This window comes from Mustela lutreola, chromosome 2 (assembly GCF_030435805.1).
Source record: "Mustela lutreola isolate mMusLut2 chromosome 2, mMusLut2.pri, whole genome shotgun sequence".
Taxonomy (NCBI): Eukaryota; Metazoa; Chordata; class Mammalia; order Carnivora; family Mustelidae; genus Mustela; species Mustela lutreola.
Window position 1 is genome coordinate 15,385,964 of NC_081291.1, and position 18,194 is coordinate 15,404,157.

Genomic DNA, 18,194 nt, shown 5'->3' on the forward strand with positions numbered 1-18,194 from the left:
CAAGCCCTTCTTCCGGCTGCGCTCAGAGAAAGAGAGAGTAACATAGAGTCAGAGACACTCTGCTGTTGGCTCCAAAGATGGAGGAACAAAGTACAAGCCAAGGAATGCAGGTGGCTTCAACAAGCTGAAAAAGGCAAGGAGATGGACTCTTCCCCTACTGCCTTCAGAAGGAGTCCTTAGAACACCTTGATTTTAGCCCAGGGAGACCCATGTTGGACTTGTAACCTACAGAAATGGAAGGCGATATATAAATTTGTGTGTTTTAAGCTGCTAAGTTAGTGGTCATTGGTTACAGTGGCAACAGAAATCCATTACAGGGAGCAATGGGGATTTTACAGAGTAGTTGTCACATGGATTGATTTTTTTATTAGTGTCAATTTTTTGAGATGTAATTCACATACCATAAAGTTCACCCTTAAAAGTATATACACAATTCAGTGGCTATTAGTAAATTCACGATGTGCAAGAATCACCATTATTTCTACAACACTCTCCTCACCCCCAGAAGAAACCCTGTTCCCATAAGCAGTCATTCCCCTTTCTCCCCACTCCACCCACTGAGCAACTACTAATCCATCTGTCTCTATAGTTTGTCTCTCCTGGGCATTTCAAACCAATGGAATCACACAGTATGGGGCCTTTGGGACTGGCCCCTATCCCATAGCACCTTTTCATGGTTCTTCCAAGTTGTTGTCTACCAGTGCGTCATCCCATTTTAGGGCCTTATAATATTCCATAGTGTGGATATAATTTGTTTATCCGTTTATCAATTGTGGACATTTAAGTTATTTCCACTTTGGGCTATTGTGAGTAATGCTACTATGAACATTCACGTGGAAGTATTTGTGTGAGCATGTGTCTAGGGAGAGTCGTGGAGTCACATGGCAACTCTGTTGAACTTTTCAAGGAAATACCAAACTTTTATAAAGTGGCTGCACAATATTCCATTCCCATCAGCAACTTCTGAGGATTCCAATCTCTTCACATCCTCACCAACACTTGTTATTGTCCTTTTTATTATAGCCACACCAGCGGTGTGAGGTAGTAGCTCATTGTTGTTTTGAGTTGCATTCCTCTAAAGACTAATGACACTGAACATTTTTTTCATGTGTTTATTGGCCATTCTTCTTTGGGGATATGTTTATTCAAATCTGTGCTCATTCTTTAATGGGGTTATTGGTCTTTTTATTATGGAGCTGTAAGAGTTCTTTATATATTCTGGATACCTGACTCTTATCAAATACATGATTTGCAAATCTCTTCTCCCATTATTTGAGTCGTCTTTTTACTTTCTTGATAGTGTCCTTTGAAGCACAGTTTTCCATTTTATTTTTTTAAAGATTTTATTTATTTATTTGACAGACAGAGATCTCAAGTAGGCGGAGAGGCAGGTAGAGAGAGAGGAGGAAGCAGGCTCCCTGCTGAGCAGAGAACCTGATGTGGGACTCGATCCCAGGACTCTGGGATCCTGACCTGAGTGGAAGGCAGAGACTTTAACCCACTGAGCCACCCAGGCACCCCAGCAGTTTTCCATTTTAATGAAATCCAATTTATTTATTCTTTCTTTGTTGTTTGTACTTTAGGCATCATACCTAAGAAACTGTTGCTTAATTCAACATTATGAAGATTTATGCCTGTGTTTTCTTCTTCTTTTTTTTTCCTTAGAGGAAGCAGCAACTCTTTTTTTTCCTCTTTTTTAAGATTTATTTATTTGCCAGAGAGAGAGTGAGAGAGAGCACAAGCTAAGGTGGTGGTGGTGGGGAGGAGGGTGCAGCAGACAGAGGGAGAAGAAAGCAGGCTCCCCACTGAGCAGGCTCCCTGAATGTGGGACTTGATCCCAGGACTCTGGGATCATAACCTGAGCTGAAGGCAGCTGCTTAACCAACTGAGCCACCCAGGCGTCCCCTGTGTCTTCTTCTAAGAGGGTTACAAGGTTAGCTCTTACACTTAGGTATTTGATCCATTTGAGTTCATTTTTGTATATGGTATTAAGTAAGGATTCAAATTCATTCTTCTGCATGTGCAGATCCAGTTTTTCCAGATCATTCATTGAACAGACTATTCCTTCCTCACTGAATAGTCTTGGCATCCCTGAAAAAAATCAGTTGGCTGGTGCCTGTGTGGCTCAGTTGGTTAGGCGACTGCCTTCAGCTCAGGTCATGATCCTGGAGTCCAGGGATCGAGTCCCACATCGGGCTCCCAGGTCCACGGGGAGTCTGCTTCTCCCTCTGACCTTCTCCTCATTCATGCTCTCTCTCACTGTCTCTCTCTCAAGTAAATAAAATGTTTAAAAAAAAAAAAAAGAAAATCAATTGGCCATATACGTATGGGTTTATTTTTGCCTTTTCAACTCTATTCCATTATCTATTTGCCTATCTTTAAGTGAATTGCATTTTTAAAAGATCACTGTGGCTGCTCTGAGACCAGAATGGAAGGCAAGGGGTGGAACCAGGAACATAGTCTAGAGGCTACTGCAGCTAGAATAGTCCAGAAATGCTGCTGGCCTAGTTAGAGTTATGGTAATAAACTAAAGTTTATTTATTTATTTAATTTTATATAAAGTAGATAGATCTTGGGGTGCCTGGCTGGCTCAGTCAGTGGAGCATGCGACTTGATTTCATCGTCCTAAATTTGAGCCTTAAGTTGGGCATGAAGCCTATTTTTAAAAAATGAAAAAAGTAGATCTTTGACTTCAGCGATGGAATCAACAAGACCTTCTGATAAAGTGTCTTGGATTTTTGGGGAAAGAGGAGATTCAAGGATAACTACTAGCTTTAGGCCTGAGCAACTAGATGAAAGGAGATACCATTAACTACTACAGGGAAGAGTGGAAGGCACATGGTTTAGGGAAGAAGAGTCTGGAAAGCAGAGATGTGCTTTGATCAGGCTACACTTGAAATATCCACTAATGAGCTATCCAATAGAAGGTTCAGGTAGGTAGTTGGGCACATGGACAAGGACTGAAGGCTGGAGATAAGCAATATAAAGATAGGGAGTCCTGGGCATAGAGATGACACTTTAAGCCACAAGACTTGAGGACATCACTATAAGAGAGTGTAGATAGAGAGGGGTCCATATCCCTGACCAAGGCCCATGGACTTACAGAAGTCAAGAAGAGAAGAACCTACAGAGACTGAGACTGAACTACCAATGAGGAGGACCCAAGAAAAAACAGTTTCAAGGAGAGAAGAGCAATCTGTGAAAAATGCTTCTTGGAGGCAAAGCAAGAGAAGAACCCAGGAGAGACCTTGGACTTAGCAACATGAAGGTCACTGGTGACTCAACAGAGGGAGGATAAAGGTGGAAGAGACTAGGGGGGGGAGGGGACCTGGAAGCAGCAATCACAAACACTGACATTTGATCACAAAGGAAAGTAAAGAAATGCAGGAGGTGCTAATAGACACGGTGTGTATTAATCATGTTTTTTATTTTCTGCTTTTTATTTATTTATCATGCTGACCTCATGTTCACAAGAACTATTACTTCATTACTGCTAGTCAGCTGGAGCGTTATGGACCTTCTTTCCTGCCTCACAGTCATGTTATGTCTTCCTTCCTCCTTCTTTCCCTGCTTTCTCCCTTTCTTTTCCTTAAGTATTCTTTATGCCCAGCAGCATAGAGCACAATGCGGGGCTTGAACTCATAACCCTGAGACCAAGACCTGAGCTGAGATCAAGAGTTGGACACTTACCTGACAAAGTCACGCCGGCAAGTGCAAGACTCTGATGGGTGGCTTGTCCCACCCTGGATTCCTCACTCCCTCCCCTCTTCCCTTTAAAGCATTTACTATGGCTGGCTTGGGCATGAGGAAGGCTTCAACTTAATGGTTTCAGAAACTCTAGGCCCACATCATACTTGGCACACTAGCTGAGCAAAGACTCATTGAACTTAACTGAAGAAAAGGTAAAAGTTAGGTATGACAAACTGGCAGAGATGGAAACTAAAAGTCTGAAGGCAGAGCTCTGACATCTCCAGACTTAAACTGGGGCAAACAGAGAAGTCAAAATCTGGGGAGAGAACTGCTAGATTCCAGCATCAAAGAAGAGAGCAGAAGCCAAGGGAACACAGAGCTCTGCTGGGAGCCGCCCTTCTTGGTCTCTCTTCTAGGGCTGAGGACACAGTGGGTACTCATCCACTCTAGGAATGGAGAAAAGTGTTAAGGGGTTTAATAGTATAGTATAGTATAGTATAGTTAAGGAGTTTAATAGTAACAGCAGCATGAGGAGAGAGAAGGAAGATAAAAAAAGATAATGGCCAAAGGACACTAGATTTGGGCAAGAGGAAGTTATGCATGAAAGAGAAAAACTGTTTTAGAGTGAAGGAAGAACAAGAGCCTTTAACCCACTGGAGGGCTCAATCTGAAAGTCTCAAGACATTTCTGAAGAAGAGGTGGTAGACAGTAGCTAATGACTATTGAGCTTTCTTCCGATCCAGGGTCAATACCCTAGAAAGCTTTGAATACTTTGAGAAGTACTTATACAAGGAACAGAAAAACCTTTACGCTCACTTCTTGTCTCACAAGGTATTCAAGGCCATGTTCCACTGGACAGCAGCTAAGGCATGCAGTCACCCCATCTGAGTCCCCCTTTGAAGGCTGAGCCTCCGCCCATGCCCAATGGAGCCATGTTACATGCCTTCATGCTCGGTGCCTTCCCTGCAGACCTGCCTGCCCCAGCCTAGAATGCAGTGCCTTCTTTCTCTGCCTGCGTAAAGATTTGCATCCAGATATGTGATCATCTCTTTGGGGCATGCTTGTGTCCCCCTGTCTGACTTCAGCTAGATTTTAGGGTCTTATCATCCATACTCATCTTGCTGCCAGGTGGCCTCCCTTGATCTAATTCCTTATCTGGCTAATTACTCATCACACTTCTCTGGCCCCCGGGTCCCCAGCACCATACTCTCCAATGTCCGACATTCCTGAAACTGTGAGCCTTCAGGAATCCCTGCTATCCCCAGTATCCCTGGGCCTGGCACAAAATGAAGTTTTACTGAGAAAATGAGATTAAATCCATGAGAATGAAATTAAAAAAAAAAAATTTCTTTAGCTTTAGCCCAACTGTCCTATCAGCACCTACAATCATCTTCTAGCTCCTGTGAGCAGGAGGTGATGTCATATTCTAGTGAACCCATGGGAGCTCTGGGAAAATCAGGGCAGGTGGCATGATAGCACCAGTGTTCTAGAGAAAACTGCCAAATCTCTATCCAACCACTTCCTATTTGTCTAACTTCAGGCAAGTTCTTACTCAGATCTAGTTCTTTATCTAGAAACTCTGTGAGGAACCACCCACTTTCTATGGTTACTGGGAAGTTTACCTGAAGGAAATCATTGTTTTCACCATCATCAACCACTGTGTTCTGACAGAGGCACTCTGTAACTGTCACTAAAATGAATGAGGGGTACTTACTTATTTGTGAAACTTTCTAAAACACTCTGCATGTTACTTTACTTAAAGAAACCACTTCAAAAGGGGTTTTGCTGTGCCCCTAGATTTAGGATAGTTTTAGGAAATTTAAAATGAACAAAATTCAAGTCTTAGGAAAAGTACTCCAGAGACAGCAAGAATTTCCTTTGGCACTAGATCAAGCCTAGCTAAGCCAAACCTAAGAGCAAAGCTAAAAACTACAAGCAGGTTAAGAACAGAGTGCTGGCGGCGCCTGGGTGCCTCAGTGGGTTAAAGCCTCTGTCTTAGGCTCAGGTCATGATCTCAGGGACCTGGGATAGAGCCCTGTGTGGGGCTCTCTGCTCAGCAGGGAGCCTGCTTCCCTTCCTCTCTCTCTGCCTGCCTCTCTCCCTACTTGTGATCTCTGTCAAATAAATAAATAAAATCTTAAAAAAAAAAAAAAAAAAAAGAACAGAGTGCTGGCACTAAGTTGACTGGGATCTAATGAACCTCCTTAAGGATGACGAAAAGAAAAATTTCAACTCTGAAATTCTACTTCCCAGGTTCGGACGAGTAGATCCTATCTTGCTAACACTATCTAGCTTTGGGAAATTCCAAACCATAAATTCCTTCTCTGACTCCCCACGTGCTTTGAACAGGCATGCTGAAAGCCAAATGCTCACTGACAGAACTGGAATACTAAATATGGGGACACAGACCTTTAGAAAAGGGGCACATCATTCAGTTGACAGTTTATGTCTTGCCACTTGCATAAGTTCTAAGGTCAAAATTAAATAATCTCTTTTTAATAATTAGAATTTAGTCTATATTACAGGCAATGTCAATCTGTAGAAATACTGGAGGAATTAAGAAAGTCGTGCAAATTTCTACTAGTAGAAAATACCTAACGTCGCATATGTAAAAATCAAATTAAAAAATAAATTCAGGGGCGCCTGGGTGGCTCAGTAGGTTGGACCTCTGCCTTCGGCTTGGGTCATGATCTCAGGATCCTGGGATCAGGCCCCATGTGGGGCTCTCTGGTCAGCAGGAGACCTGCTTTCCCCTCTCTCTCTGCCTGTCTCTCTGCCTACTTGTGATTTCTGTCAAATAAATAAATAAAATCTTTTTTTTTTTTTTTTAAAGACGGCACCTGGGTGGCTCAGTGGGTTAAGCCTCTGCCTTCGGCTCAGGTCATGATCTCAGGATCCTGGGATCAAGTCCCGGGTCGGGCTCTCTGCTCAGCGGGGAGCCTGCTACCTCCCCCCACCCCGATTCTGCCTGCCTCTATGACCACTTGTGACCTCTCTCTCTCTTTGTCAAATAAATAAGTAAAATCTTTAAAAAAAAAAAAAAAAAAAGAAAAAGAAAGAAATTCAGAGAAATCTTTTCTCCCTAAGAAAAGCTATGAAGGGCCTTAATTGTAGTACCTATTATGTTGCCTAAAAGCCAACTTCTAACATTATCTTTTTATAGTTTCTTTTTAAAGATTTTGAAAATTTATTATTTTGACAGAGAAAGAAAGACAGCACAAGCCTGGGATTGTGACCTGAGACGAAGGCAGACATTTAACTGACTGAGCCACCCAGGCACCCAGAAATTTTTTAGTTTCAAATGCCCTATCCCATGTACCACATGACTTGCTCCTGAACAGATATGATAATGGCCATTCTCCATCATCCCTTTATTCACTATATATAAAGAGGTTTTTGTCCTAAAACCTATTCCCATTCTCCAGCATTCACTTTCTACTGTACTCAAGTTCTACAAACACAAAGTTGGGCTATACTTTCATAGACTCTATAAAGGAAATACAGAAACAACCCTGAAACTTCCAAAGCCTGATTTCCTTAGATTGAAAATGTAAACAGACTCTGAAACAACAGGGTCTGATGGCCCCAAGGCAAGATTTTCATTAAGAGAAAAAAATCAACTATTTCCTGAATCTTATTTGCTCATTTCTAATTTTCTTTCTATATTAAGTAGGCAAAACAATGCTAATATGTGACCCTTGTGATTAATTTAAAATCTATTATGTCTACAAATGTAACTTAGATTCCAAAATAACTTTCATTTGTCAGACTAACCAACTACTAAGTAAACTAATTCATGAAAACTGAAATAAATGGGAAGCCATTATCTCCACTCTTGAGAACCCAACCTCTCCAAGTGTGGTTTGGGATCGGCAGCATTGGTACCCTTGGGAGCCTGTTAGAAACATGGGCTCTTGGGCCCCATAGGGACCTGTTACATCAGAACTTGCATTGCGGTAAGGTTCCCAGGGAAATTTGCGGCATGTCCAGCCAGACAGATGCTCTAAAGCACCACTGTCTGGTATTTTCTGCAATTATGGAATTGCTCTCTATCTGTGCTAACACAGTAGCCACTAGTCACATGTGGCTACTGAACTTTTGAAATGTACCTAGTGCAACTGAGTAACTGAGTATTTAATTTTAATTCACTTTAATTTAAAAAGACATCCAGTGAGTGACTACTACATTGAACAGTACAGCTCTCTAGTGGATCATTGGATACCTGCAAGCACTGGGTCACTACAGCCAGCCACAACTGAAAACCCAGCAACATGGAGCGCAACTCACCTGTCGTTCCAATATGCAGAACGACTTGAAGAAAGACCAGTCCTCTTCAGCTGCCTCCCAGAACATCAGGTATGGAGCATGGATCTCCAGATGATACTGTGATCATTCTGCTTCCTTTCTCAATCAGGTTTCCAAAATTTACCCCTCAGCTCTAGAGTTTTCATGCTGATTTCTTTGAAATCTTATTACTGGACAAAAAAATGAGCCCCCAGCCTTGGATGAGAGGCAGCTTCCAGGCCGGGGGCGGGGGGGCACCTGAGATCTGAGGATCCTCAAGGGTACAGTACATGACCGCACAGTTGCGAGTGGGGAGTGGGGGTGGGCCCAGAGCTTACAACAGATTTTTATGACCCAAACACTGGTTAAGAACCATGGGAGGAGGGAAGAACTTTGGAGCCTGAGAGTCTTGACAGAGGGCCCTCAACCCTAGCCTAATAACCCTCATAAACCCCTCACGAAGGTAACCAAAGAAGCAAAAGAAACAAACTACACAGAAAATGTAAAATGTTTTAAAATTTATTCTAAAAAAACAAGACCATGCAAAATAATTCACACAACCCTTGGCAAATGAGAGAAAATTTTCTGCCTTACTCGTCTCATACAAGATATGAATGAGCACATCATCAGTTTGAAATCAGAAAATGCAAAGCTATACCTCCTCCCTGAAGAGCTTAGGGTATAGCTGAAGGTCAGAAGATTATTCAAGAAGACTGGTTATCCCTTACATAGAAAGTCTCCGGCTGACTTGGGCTGAATCTAAACTAAGGTGGTGTATTCCAAAGTCCTTTACAACTCCACTGCGTAGCCCAAAGGAAAAACAATATACAGTTCACTAATCTAAGACTATTCAGCTATGACAAAATAATGCACAAGCACTTGGAGCTGCCTTCCAAATCATGCAGAAAGGTTGTTAAGTAAGAATTCTGATTTAAAGAGAGTAGATGTGCCTTCCCTCTTTAAACACACTTATGGTGACAAAACAGTTTGAAAGGTCCCACATGCAAGACGAAAAATTCTTTCTTGCTAGACAGTTGAACTAAACTGACTTCAGGGGCTATGAAGGGTTCAGCAGGTACACTGAGAGAAGACAGCAGGGTCAGAAAGACTTGTAAAAGCCTCACCGAGTTGGTTGATGACAGACACAATCTGCTTCCCCTCCCAGGCTGATAACCTATCAGGCTGCAGAGTTTACTATGAGGAAAGACCCACCCAAGCCATTTGCTCCCGAGTAGAGTTAAATGATTCCCCTGAGGACTCAACACTGTTGGCTGGACTTGAGTGACTTTTAGGGTCTTGCATTCAGACTGTTGTCTGGACTTGGATGACTGTTGGGGCTATATCCAAAGAAGTGGGGGAGATCTGAAGCATCTAAGTCTCAAAATAAAAGCCTCAGGGGTCTTTCTACTTCAGAAAGAAACCAGGGAACAGCTACCTAACAACCACGTTGTCATGCATGTATAATGCCCCACTATTCAATTTCCTAGCCCAAAAGAAAAAATCTTGAAGAATAGCAAGAAAGATGTGACTGACTGTACACCATTGTAAAGCCTATCTAGGGGAGGTGTGTATTGCTATAAGAAAAACAGTGCAGCCTTGGGGCTATAATGGGGTGACAGGTGCTGGAATAACACCACATGTGAGCAGAGCTCATTCCTTAAGCAGCTCCCTACCTAGAAGAGAAGGAACTCAAGGAGCTCCACAAACCAAAGCTCCTCCACCCAAAGTGCTGCCTCTGTGGTTCCTGGGTGTGAAGAGGACATCCCCCACCCCCACCCCCCAGCTCCTCCTAAACCTTTTAGAATCTTCAGTGCCACAAATTTTACTATATGCTAGGTGCCAGGCATCATGCATGGTTCTGGGAATACAAAGGAAAATAGGACAAAGCCCCTGTTCTCAGACTAGTCTAGCAAACAGGGTATCACACAAGGGCACCCTCTCCTGGCCCATCTCTTTTTTTCTGCCAGTGCCAGGAATCCCCACTACTCAGCACGCACCTGTTATGACAACTCTTTATAAATTAGTCTCCCACACACTCCCACTTCTGTATGAGCCCCGAGAGGGCAGAGAACATCTTAGGCATCTTGGTTTCTCTAGCACCCAGCACAGTGCTCCAACAGGTAGAATGAACATGGTAAAGGAGCGGGGGATAACACTCTGAACTTTTCAGATAGAGGCTATGAAACTGCAGAGTGGACAATTCACAAGAAGCAAAGGAAAGTTTGAAGAACAAATGTATGCCAAATCTACCTTTTGTCTCTCCCTTCCTGTGGCTGCTGCTCACTTGGCTTTGGCATAACCCCGCCTCCCTAAAGGGTTCTAGTGGTTGTACTGTCCACACCACCAGACCCTGGTCCCATCCCCAAGGATCATCCTTCACCCCAAACAGGCCCCATTCAACAAGGCCCCATCCTCCAAAAGGACTTCAGTCCTTGCCTATTTTCTAATAATTTGAGCAGGCACCAAACACAATGGATTGCCTTGTAAAGCAGATTCTACCATCCCTGGCTGGCTGACAAGTGGTGGATGGAGGTAGGTAGGTAGGACAGGTCGTCTTTCTTTTTTTAAGATTTTTTAAAAAATTTATTTATTTGATACACAGAGAGAGAGAGCACAAGTAGGGGAACAGCAGGCAGAGAAAGAAGCAGCAGCAAGAATTCCTGCTGAGAAAGGACCCTAATGCGGGGCTCGATCCCAGGACCCTGGGATCATGATCTGAGGCTACCACATATACTTAACCAACTGAGCCACTCAGGTGCCCCAGGCCAGGTCGTCTTAAAACTACTGTGATTGTTCCCACGGCAACTGAAATAAAATCCAAACTCCTTCCTGAGACTTGTGGGCTCTGCACAGTCCTGGTTCCAACCTGTCTGCACACTGAACTCAGGACTTTGCGTCTCTGGCTCTGCTTTCTTCCAGGTCTTTCCCACCTCTGGGACTCTGAAAGTGCGGTGTTCTCTACATCTGACTTCCCACAGCATGCTATGTATGCCTTTTCTTAGAGCTTTTCTCACAATGTATTCTTAGTTTTTGCTACTTTTCCTCTCCCTCTATGAGCTTGAGAGCAGGGACTATGTCGGCACCCAGCTGGGTGTCCCCCGCACAGTAAGTGTCTAATAAATATTTGCTGAGTTAACAAAAAGGCGGCTCTCCATCCCTCCATCCAGCTCCCCCACCAACCTTTTTTCCTGATGGTTCCCGCACCAAGTCACCCCCATCTCCTCATTCCTGAGACCCACTGCCCACAACTCTCTCCATTATCTGCTCTCAGAACTCCCTACCTCAGAAGTCCCACTAATGGATCCATTTACCTGCCCACCCTTCACTTACTCCCATCTCTCAGCCGTTACCCACCCCCCCGCCCCCGCTGGCTGACAAGGGGTGGATGGAGGTAGGTAAGCCCATTCCTCTCGCCCCAGGACGGGCCCTTACAACCCATCACCCGCCGCTTAGCCCCATAAAGCTTTCAATCCGTTGGGTTTTAACCTCCTAAGTCCCCTAGGCTTCAGAACCCCGCCTTCAGTCCTCCCAGTGCCCCCACATCTCCCCTTCCCGCTCCCCGCCCAGAGATGCTCCCCGCCTCTGACCCCTCACCCCCTCACCCCTCGAGCTCCCTCCCAGACGACTTGGCCCTGGCTCCTGGGCCCGCCCCCTTCTCTGCCGTGACTTTGGGTGGCCCCCCCGCGCCCCCGTCGAGCCCGCGCAGCACCTGGCCTGCGCCTCCTCCAGGCTCTGGTCGGTGATGGCCATAATCTGCTGCAGGACCTCGCCTGTGTCGGGGCCCGGAGGGGGCCCGGGCGGTGGGCGGCGCGGGGCCGGCAGAGGCGGCGCGGGGCGCTGTGGGCGCGGCGGGGAGTCCATCCGCTGCGGGGCCCGGCAGGCGCAGAGGGAGATCCGCCCGACCTGGAGCGCTCACAAGGGCGCCGCAGCCAACCCCCGCCACCCGCGGGCTGCGCGCGCGCGCCCCGAGCCCCACCCCTCGCCGTCGCCTCCAGCCAACCGCCGCCAGCCAGAGGCCGAGTTCCGCCCACGGACACGCCCCGCCATCTCCGCCAGCCAACTGCTGCCGCCTGGGCCGCTGCGCCCCGCCCACGGACACGCCCCCAACGGCCCCTTTCAACGGCCCAGGACTCGGTTGCGAGTTGCCGAGGCAACAGCTCTTCGCACCTTCAACCACCTTTTTCCACTCGCATACCTCCGCCTCCCTCACCTGCTCCGAGCAAGGATTCCTGCTTAGAGACCTTAATCCTTCTTAGGGCCCCTCCCGTCTCCTCAGAGCCGCCGCACTTCCTCAGAGAGGTCCCGCATTTCCTGAGAGACTCTCAAGCCTCCTCAGAGAACAGCCTCCCATCTCCTCAGCGCCCTCGACTTTTCACCATAGCACCCACTTCTGAGCCCCCATGCCTCCTTAGAGCCGTCACTCCTCACAGGTCCCCATTCTTCCTCAATGACCCCATATCTCAGATCCCCCCACCTCCTCAGGAACCCACACATCTCTTCCAAATCCCCACTTCTCAGGTACCCCACTCTTCCCTTAAGCTACCCTTTCCTTCTCAGAAATCCCTGATTCTCAGATCCCCACCAACACCCACCATTCATCTCTAGAAGCCCTGAGTCCCAAACCCCTCCTCAGTCCCCTAATGGTCCCCTCAGTTTAAGCCCCATCAGATGCGTCACTAGGTCTCCCAGCCTACTGGTTCTTCCTCCTTGGAGTTTTCCACGAGGGGTGTAGAAGTGTGAGGTGATGGTGGCTGAGTGATTTTCTCAGCTGCACAAATCAATTCTCCTTTCAAAATGACCTTGGGTTTATTCATTCCATCTACTGCAATCAGGTCCTAGAATACCCACTACTTAAGGATGCTTCCTGAGGGTCTCCTCTGAGGCATACCCCAAGAGCGAATCTCCACAGGTCTTTGTTCCTATTCCTAGCCATTAGAACTTACGGCATCTGACAAGGATCGTCATGTGAGAGAAAGGGAACGGACTGGACATGAATCACTTCAAAGTCATTGGGACTTGCTGGAGCCTCTTTGCTCTGAGGGCAGATTCCAGATGCAGCCTCATAAAGGCTCCTCACCCTCTCTGGGACCACTTCAGGGCAGGACCCATCTTCTTCCCATTGCTGATGGAAAGGAAACTCAAAACATCTGGTGTGATTGGATTGGAGTACTCCAAAAAAGGCAGCAGGGAATGGAAATGAGTGATGTGGGTCAGTATTAGGAACCACATCGAAAGCTCCCTGATTAAGGAAACCCAACACTGGGCCCCACTAAGAGGAAGTGCTAGAACTTGTGGGGCCCAGAGAGAGCTGTTGCCCTGGGCAAAAGTTCAGCCCTGCACAGGAAACCTTAAAATTGTGAGTAATTTTGGTGTGCTTCAGAGAACAGTGGTGGGGGCACAAGGCGGAAATCTTTAGGGACCAAATCTTAAAGGGAGGAGAGATTTACAAGAGAGGGAAAAAACAATGGGACAAGATGGCAAAGGAGACCAGAGGAGTGTGGGTTAGAACCTGGGGGAAGCTGACATAAAGGCAAATGAAACAGAGCCACCTTTGGGAGGCCTTCAAGGGCCCCACCCCATAGGAAATGGCTTTGGCACCCAAATTTGTCTGTCCAATAGGCCTGGAGCTCCACAGAAGCAAGGACTGCATCTTTCATGGTCCTGCGCCCAGACCCATGGTGGACAGGGCTCACTTGGGTCACCATTTCTGGAGATTCTGGCCTCAGGACCTAGAAGTCCTGCTTCCGATCTTGGACCCTGAAGTACCCAGCAACCCAGTTTATTCTTGCCTAACAGAGCTATCTTAGGGCAGGGGGAATTTTCCCCAAGGGAAACCTAGCCCCATATAATGTAGAAGGACTTAGATGTTTTTGATTCTTCCATGACATGTGCTTTAGTGGTTGAAGAATCTGGCCTATAATGGGAGGCCTAGGTCCACATTCTAGCCATTATGTAGCATGTGAATCTTAAGTAGAGCTATAACTCTGTCTACTCCCTGGTGAAGTGGAAGCAGAGAATCCAGATTCTGGTCTACACTGTACCTGCAGGGTGGATCTCTGAGCATCTGAAAGGGGGCTCCTCATGGCATGTCTGAAGCCTTGGGGCGGGGGGCTTGAGGTGAGGTGGGGAAAATCAGACTAGGGTGTAACCAAATCTGGACATTGTGGGGATCGAAAACTCTTTCCCCGGGGGCGTCTCTAGTCCCTTGATTCATCTCTGTGACCTTTGGATGCTGTGTAACCACAGGCCAGGTGGCAACCTCTCTGAGCCGTAGTCCTCATGTGAAAATAAGTGTGCCTCTACAGAAGATGCAAGTAACGATTAAATAATGTACCTACAGTGCTTATCAGTGTGCCAGGCACATCCGAGGAGCTTGAGGAATGGCAGCTCTCAAATCCTACTTCCTGCTCCACAGGCTCCACTTCCCTTGGCCTGTAGGTATGGATGGATCTAGGTGTAGGGGTGGACAATTGACGGCTGACAATTAATAACCTGGACCCAGGCGAAAGGGCAGGCAGGAGAAAGAGGGCTCACACAGGTCAGAGACCACTGTGGGCTCCAGAGGACAGAGACAGATAGGAGTGGTGAGTTAGAGGCAGGGGAACACACAGAATGGATGCAAGACCTCCAAAAGGAGAGATGGAGAGGCTCAGTCAGATCAAGCCACTTTTGACCTCAAGGTTGTGAGTTGAGTCCCGTGTTGTGTATAGGATTTAAAGGGAAAGAGAGAGAGAGAAACAACCATGCAGTGATCAAAGAGGAAAGAGAACAGGACTGAGAAGATCCTAGCCTAGCCTGAGCTGAGCTGGACAATTCTGGGACACAGGGACAGATGGACTATCTGACTTGATGACAGAAAATGCTCTGGAGACCTCAGTGGAAAAGAAAGGTTTACTCCTTGTATCAAGCTCTCCTCACAGACCCCCCCTCAATTCTAATCGGGACAGGCTAGACCCCAGAAGCTCCAAGAGGCCACAAACCTTTTCCTAGCTCATGCTCAGCACCCCTCAGTCCATGCCCCTAAAGACTCCGCTTCTGGCAGATGGTGCATCCCTGGGCCAGCCTTATTACCCTGTCGCACTGGGCAGAGTGGCCTGAGACAGCCCTCCTCTCCCCGGTCTAACACCCACACCGCCATGGACAAGGAAGTGGTCCACAGGGTTTACCAGGGATGGGCAGTAAAACCAGTAAATGTCAGTTAAAAAACCCCACGGCCTGAGATGATTGAAGAGCAGATTCCTGAACCCCCTCTGACTCTCTCCTGGGCATTCCAAGATGACCCCGAGGCCCTACAGCAGGCAGAGCCATGAGCCCAGGGAAGGCTGGCAGGGGAGCTGTGCCATGCAGACTGAGGGTCTGTCCTGCAGCTCAGGTTGAGCCCGGTGCATTTACAAGCAGACGGGGGCTCTAATAGGGCATTTGCATCAGCACACTGAAGTCCCAGGCTGGCTACAGGGTGGAGTCCATCAGGGGGTGGCCGTTCTCTGGAAGCATGATGCGTGTGCTGGCCCCTGTTCGGGTGGAGGGAGCATAGCGGGCAGACTCGTGGGGCGACCGGCGAAGGCACAGACAGCAGAGGAGGCGGCGGAAGGTGCGACGCATCTCAGCGTCTCGGCACGAGTACACCACAGCGTTGACCAGTGAGTTGGCCTCCGCCAAGAGTAGGAAATACTTCTCCACGGCCAGAACGTTGCAGGACTTGCAGCCCAGACCGTCCAGGAGCAGCACCACCTGGCCTGGTGTCCAGCAGACCACGAATGCTCCTGCAGGATGGGGCCCAAGGTGAGTGGGGCTGGTTCTGGGGGCCCAGCACCCCCAGCTCTGAGCTCAGGGCCGGAGTGTCAGGCCTGACACTCTTGTCTGATGTGTCTGCCAGAAAGGGATACCTTTCCTAACAGGTACACTAGACAGGGCGCTGGACCCTTCTACGTGGAGATTTGTTCTATGGGGGAAAGGAGGTCACTTTGGGACAGGCCAGTTACTTGGTGGGGGAAGGGGGGCTCATAGGGAAGAATCACTCCTTGTTCTTGGTGGGGTAGGCAGTATATCCACATGGGATGTACCTTGCTGCCTCCCCCATTCAGACCCCTCTCCAGCCGGACTGACCTCATCACTCCCGGCTAAGAACTCTGGAGGGCTTCCCACAGAACTCAAAACGAAATCTGATTCTTGCCTGTGCCCTTCGAGGCGGTGCTGACCTTCTCTCCTGCTTCTCTCCAGCCACACGGGCCTCCTCTCCTCTTTGGAGGCACTGGCCCGGTCCTGTAGGGCTCTGACCTTCTGTTCCCTCTGCCTGGAACTCTTCCCTTCCCCAGCATTCAGGTCTCTGCTCAGATGTCACCTCCTTGGAGAACATTCCCCACCCAAATGATCCCCTCCCGTGTCTCGTGGGAGTTGGGGTGGGGAGGGGGCGGGCAGCACGGTTCTGGCAACCCTGGGCCAGCGGAAGGGCCCTCACTCACCCAGGATAATGACAACGGTCTTGACTAGGCTGAGTGTGGTCTCTCGGTAGCGGGGGTGGCAGCTGACGTGCTCCGCCATGCGCTGCACCCTCCGCCTCACGTAGAAGAAAATGCGGGTATAGACAGCCACCATGAGCAGGAAGACAAGCAGGCTGGACAGAGCCCAGACAGCCAGGTAGGAGCGGCTGAGCAGAGGGGCCATGCGTGAGCAGCGGTCCAGGGCGCAGAGGCAGTGCCATGAGTGGGCGGGCAGCAGCCCCAGGCCCAGCGCGGCCACCCACACCCCCACGATGAGCAGGACAACGCGGCCGCGGGGCAGGCGGCTATGCAGCTGCACGGCCATCACGCTGCGGTGCCGCTCCACGGCGATGGCTAACAGTGTGGCCACCGAGGCGGTCAGGCTTGTGTCCAGCAGGCCCTGCCGCACGAACCAGCCCTCCAGCGAGAGTCTGGCGGTACGAGGGCCCGTGTGAAACATGAGGAAGAGGTAAGCCACGCCTGCAAAGAGGTCGGCCGCGGCCAGGTTGCCGAGCAGGTAGTAAATGGGCTGATGGAAGCGGCGGTTGGAGGCGATAGCTGCGATCACCAGCAAGTTAGTCAGGAGCACCAGAACGCTGACGGTCAGCCCCAGGGCCACCACAACCACATCTTTGGGCCGCCAGTGGGAGCTGAGCTCCTTGCCACTGTTGTTGTAGAAAAAGCCGATGGTCTCATTGTAGTAGCACCGGCCCATGGTGGCCATCTGGGGGCACAGAGGGAGAGGTCAGTGCAGGTGGCATTTGTTGGAAGGGCACAGGAAGGAGCAGCAGCCAGAGGGGAGGGTCAGGACAGGAAGGGCAAGGGTCTCAAACTCAGATGCCTCAGAGTAAAGTGGTGCTGGTGAATGATGTGGGAAACAAAGGCAGAAGAAAAATTATTAAATTTCCTTATCAATAGCCCACTGACAAGTTTTTGAAACAAGCAGAGTGACATTCTTCTAGGGACTCAATGGCCTTGATGTTAATACTTTGCTAAGGGCAAAAGGCAATCCTGGCCCAATCACCCCCCCCCCCCCAACATCCTGTAAGTCTACTTTAACATATAAAAATTCCTTTGGAAATTTCCTTTATCTCTCAACTCCCCAAGATACATGGTGGCTTGGCAATCATCTTCCAAGCATATGGCCCACCAGTAGACATCGGAAGGGTCGCATGACTCAGGTTTTACCTGATGGTAATAAATGACCTTTTCTCAACAAGAGCTAGCCCTCTCAAGGTCCTGGGAACCTTGCTTCCAGAATTCCTTAGAGACTTAGGCTATCCCTAACCCCCTCCCAACTTGAGAGTATATAATGGGCCACTTGCAATCTTAAGACTCCAGTGCAGCTCTTTCTGCCCATGGGTCCTGTCCCAAGCTTTAATAAAACCACCTTTTGTACCAAAGATGTCTCAAGAATTCCTTCTTGGCCATCCTTCTTTCCTACATCAGGGAGCAGATCCACCAGAGCGGACAACTTCCCCAGAAGTTGGGCAGCGGGTTTTGGGCGCGAGAACTCCCGAAGCGGGCGGGGCATTTGGGCATTACGAGTGGGACAGAAGACCCTGGCGGCCTCCCAGACAAAGGGGGCGGTCAGGGAGGCGGTGGCCCGCCGGGCCTCCAGGCGCCCCTAGGCTGGCTGGAGGAGGAGCTGGGGCAGAGGGGAGGAGGGGGCGGTGCCCAGGCCCCATAGGCACGTGCCGCACCCTCCCCGGGACCCGCGCCCACCCACCACCGTCAGTA

At 48.5% G+C, this 18,194-nt stretch overlaps 2 protein-coding genes across 8 annotated transcripts in view; both read right to left on the bottom strand.

Annotated features, from left to right (window-relative positions):
• The window catches only part of PBX4 (PBX homeobox 4), a 42,388-nt gene that overhangs the window by 23,745 nt on the left and 449 nt on the right, over positions 1-18,194 (bottom strand). The window contains exon 1 of one of the 5 annotated variants that reach the window (XM_059160645.1): positions 11,684-11,923. The exons of 3 other annotated variants lie outside the window; for them this stretch is intronic. In XM_059160645.1, the coding sequence (XP_059016628.1) occupies positions 11,684-11,835 (152 nt within the window). In that variant the 5' untranslated portion in view covers positions 11,836-11,923. Of the gene's footprint in view, positions 1-7,977; positions 11,317-11,683; positions 11,924-18,194 lie in introns of those variants that run through there. One more of the 5 variants, XM_059160646.1, reaches the window with a different exon arrangement.
• On the bottom strand, positions 14,856-18,189 carry LPAR2 (lysophosphatidic acid receptor 2). 3 transcript variants are annotated; one of them, XM_059160649.1, is made up of 3 exons: positions 16,437-18,188; positions 16,173-16,280; positions 14,856-15,737 (listed from the first exon to the last, which is right to left on the bottom strand). In XM_059160649.1, exons 1-3 carry the CDS (start codon positions 17,176-17,178, stop codon positions 15,424-15,426), a joined length of 1,164 nt encoding a protein of 387 aa, XP_059016632.1. In that variant the 5' UTR covers positions 17,179-18,188; the 3' UTR covers positions 14,856-15,423. The 3 variants fall into 3 exon arrangements, with proteins under 3 accessions (XP_059016632.1, XP_059016633.1, XP_059016634.1); XM_059160651.1 differs by having other exon boundaries at positions 15,440-15,737; positions 16,148-16,280; positions 16,437-18,189; XM_059160650.1 differs by lacking the exon at positions 16,173-16,280 and having other exon boundaries at positions 16,437-18,186.